Consider the following 2,372-nt stretch of genomic DNA (forward strand, 5'->3'; position numbering starts at 1 on the left):
GGCCCACAGGGAGCAATAATAGAAGACATATGTTCAGAAATCCAAAACTCTATGGTTGTGAACCAAACATTTTTAATCACACAGCCATGCTGTCACATGTATGTAAGTTCTTTTCTATTTTTAATTACTTGAAGACTTCCTGTTAGGAAGAAGCTGGTTTCTAACGAAGATACAGAGGAGCATTGTGGGAAAGTAGATAACCAAACCAACGTCACATTTTGAACTTGAGAAAACTCTTGCATATTTTTATTGTTTTGCTTACAGATTGTATTTGCAATGTGCGTGTTAATTGGTTGGTTTCTTTGTCTGGAAACTTCTGCTTTCCCAGATTGCCACTTGGGCATTTACTCACAAAACCAAATGCACCAATTATTATCAGTCATCATCATCATCATCATCATTTAACGTCCGCTTTCCATGCTAGCATGGGCTGGATGATTTGACTGAGGACTGGCAAGCCAGAAGGCTGCACCAGGCTCCAATCTGATTTGACAGAGTTTCTACAGCTGGATGCCCTTCCTAACGCCAACCACTCCGAGAGTGTAGTGGGTGCTTTTACGTGCCACCGGCACAAGGGCCAGTCACACGGTAGTGGCAATGGCCATGCTTAAAAAGGTGTTTCTTACGTGCCACCTGCATAGGAGCCAGTCCAGCGGCACTGGCAATGACTTCGCTCGATGAATTTATAATATGGATATAAAAGCAGGGTGTTTTGAAGTTATTGCCCTTATTTACCTTCTTTCTCCTTGATTTCCAAAGAGAAATTTATATCAACAGAGTAGCTCATTTCTATAATGGTTCATACATTTTCTTGTCTGTTCCAAACAAGTATTTCCAGTCTTTTTTAGAAATAATACATTTCTAAATCTCTCAGAGAGATTTATGCAGCAGTGATACGATGAAGTAGTTGTATGCTGTCAACTTAATGTGACAGTCCCCTGAAGGGAATAATACTACTGTTGGTTAGACCTAGGAAGCTGCACTGACGATGACGAGCAAAGATTCAGAAACATGTCTCTGGATGCAGGCTTAGCTGGGTGGAAGTGGTTGTCTCCCCCTTGTAAACATAAGGACACAGGAAATGTGTCAAAGCAGATAGGAAGCGGTGCAGCTTCCTAGGTCTAACCAACAGTAGTATTATTCCCTTCAGGGGACTGTCACATTAAGTTGACAGCATACAACTACTATTTCCAGCCTGTTTTACATGCACTTGGTAGACGTTTTGATAGGAATGTTCCACTAATATTCCTTCTGTTCATGTTTAAGAATGTATTCAAAGCAGGCGGAGGGGGTATCTGTATACTTATCTCAAGAGAATTTGTTTTTGAATGGCTTTGTATATTGTTTTGGTGATGATGGCATGTCACATTGAAAAGTAGTACTCTGTGAAGGTGCATGGCTGAGTGGTTAGAGTGTTAGACTCACAATCATGAGATTGAGAGTTCAATTCTTAGAGCAGGCTGTGTGTTGTCTTCTTGAGCAAGACACTTTATTTCACGTTGCTCCAATTTGCTCAGCTGTACAAATGAGTTGCAACATCACTGGTGCCAAGCTGTATCAGCGTTTGCTTTTCCCCTGGATAACATTGGTGGCGTGGAGAGGAGAGGCTGATATGTATGGGTGACTGCTGGTCTTCCATAAACTATCTTTCCCGGACTTGTGCCTCGGAGGGTATCTTTCTAGGTGCAATCCCATGGTCATTTGCAACTGAAAGGGATCTTTACTCTTTTTATATGTGCGTATGCAAGTGTGCATGTGTATGTCTGTATCATATGTGTTGCAACAATCACTGATTCTAGACATGGACACTGCATTTAGACTCCTAATAATAGAAGACAAGGTGTAAGAAATACTGTTACCTGTACATTTTGAGTAAAAGCACACCATAAACAATGGTAAAGCCGACTTCACGAAACCATGGCACGAGCAAGCAAGTCAATGTAGTTGGCTCGAAGTATCGTATAACAACCTGGCAAAGAGATGAATATATTTGGGAGATGTTATAGAAAGCAGTATGAAATTCAGTTGTTAATAAAATCAAGACCAAAATTAAAATTTAATATACTTGTTCATTCTTACCATGATGACAACAACAATTACCACCATCCATCACTACCACAGCTACCACCACCACCATCACCACCACCACCACCACCACCACCACCATCATTACCATTTCTTGCACCTTCAACCTAACCGTTTCCACCTTAACCACCAATACTGCAACAGATATTAGCAACACCCACACCAACCTCCCCCAACTGCTATCTTTTATGACAATAGACCCAACTATTGCTATTATCATTAACCCAGCTATCACCATGACAACCCGCTTCTAAATCAATCAATCAATCTACCACCATCACCACCAT

The 2,372-nt window shown here is 41.1% G+C and overlaps 1 protein-coding gene across 1 annotated transcript in view; it reads right to left on the minus strand.

The window, feature by feature from the left end:
• The window catches only part of LOC106867961 (probable G-protein coupled receptor 158), a 244,957-nt gene that overhangs the window by 21,745 nt on the left and 220,840 nt on the right, over positions 1-2,372 (minus strand). The window contains exon 5 of the mRNA XM_014913042.2: positions 1,860-1,969. Coding sequence (XP_014768528.1) covers positions 1,860-1,969 — 110 coding nt within the window. The remainder of the gene's footprint in view (positions 1-1,859; positions 1,970-2,372) is intronic.

Source organism: Octopus bimaculoides, chromosome 2 (genome assembly GCF_001194135.2).
Source record: "Octopus bimaculoides isolate UCB-OBI-ISO-001 chromosome 2, ASM119413v2, whole genome shotgun sequence".
In the NCBI taxonomy this organism is placed as follows: Eukaryota; Metazoa; Mollusca; class Cephalopoda; order Octopoda; family Octopodidae; genus Octopus; species Octopus bimaculoides.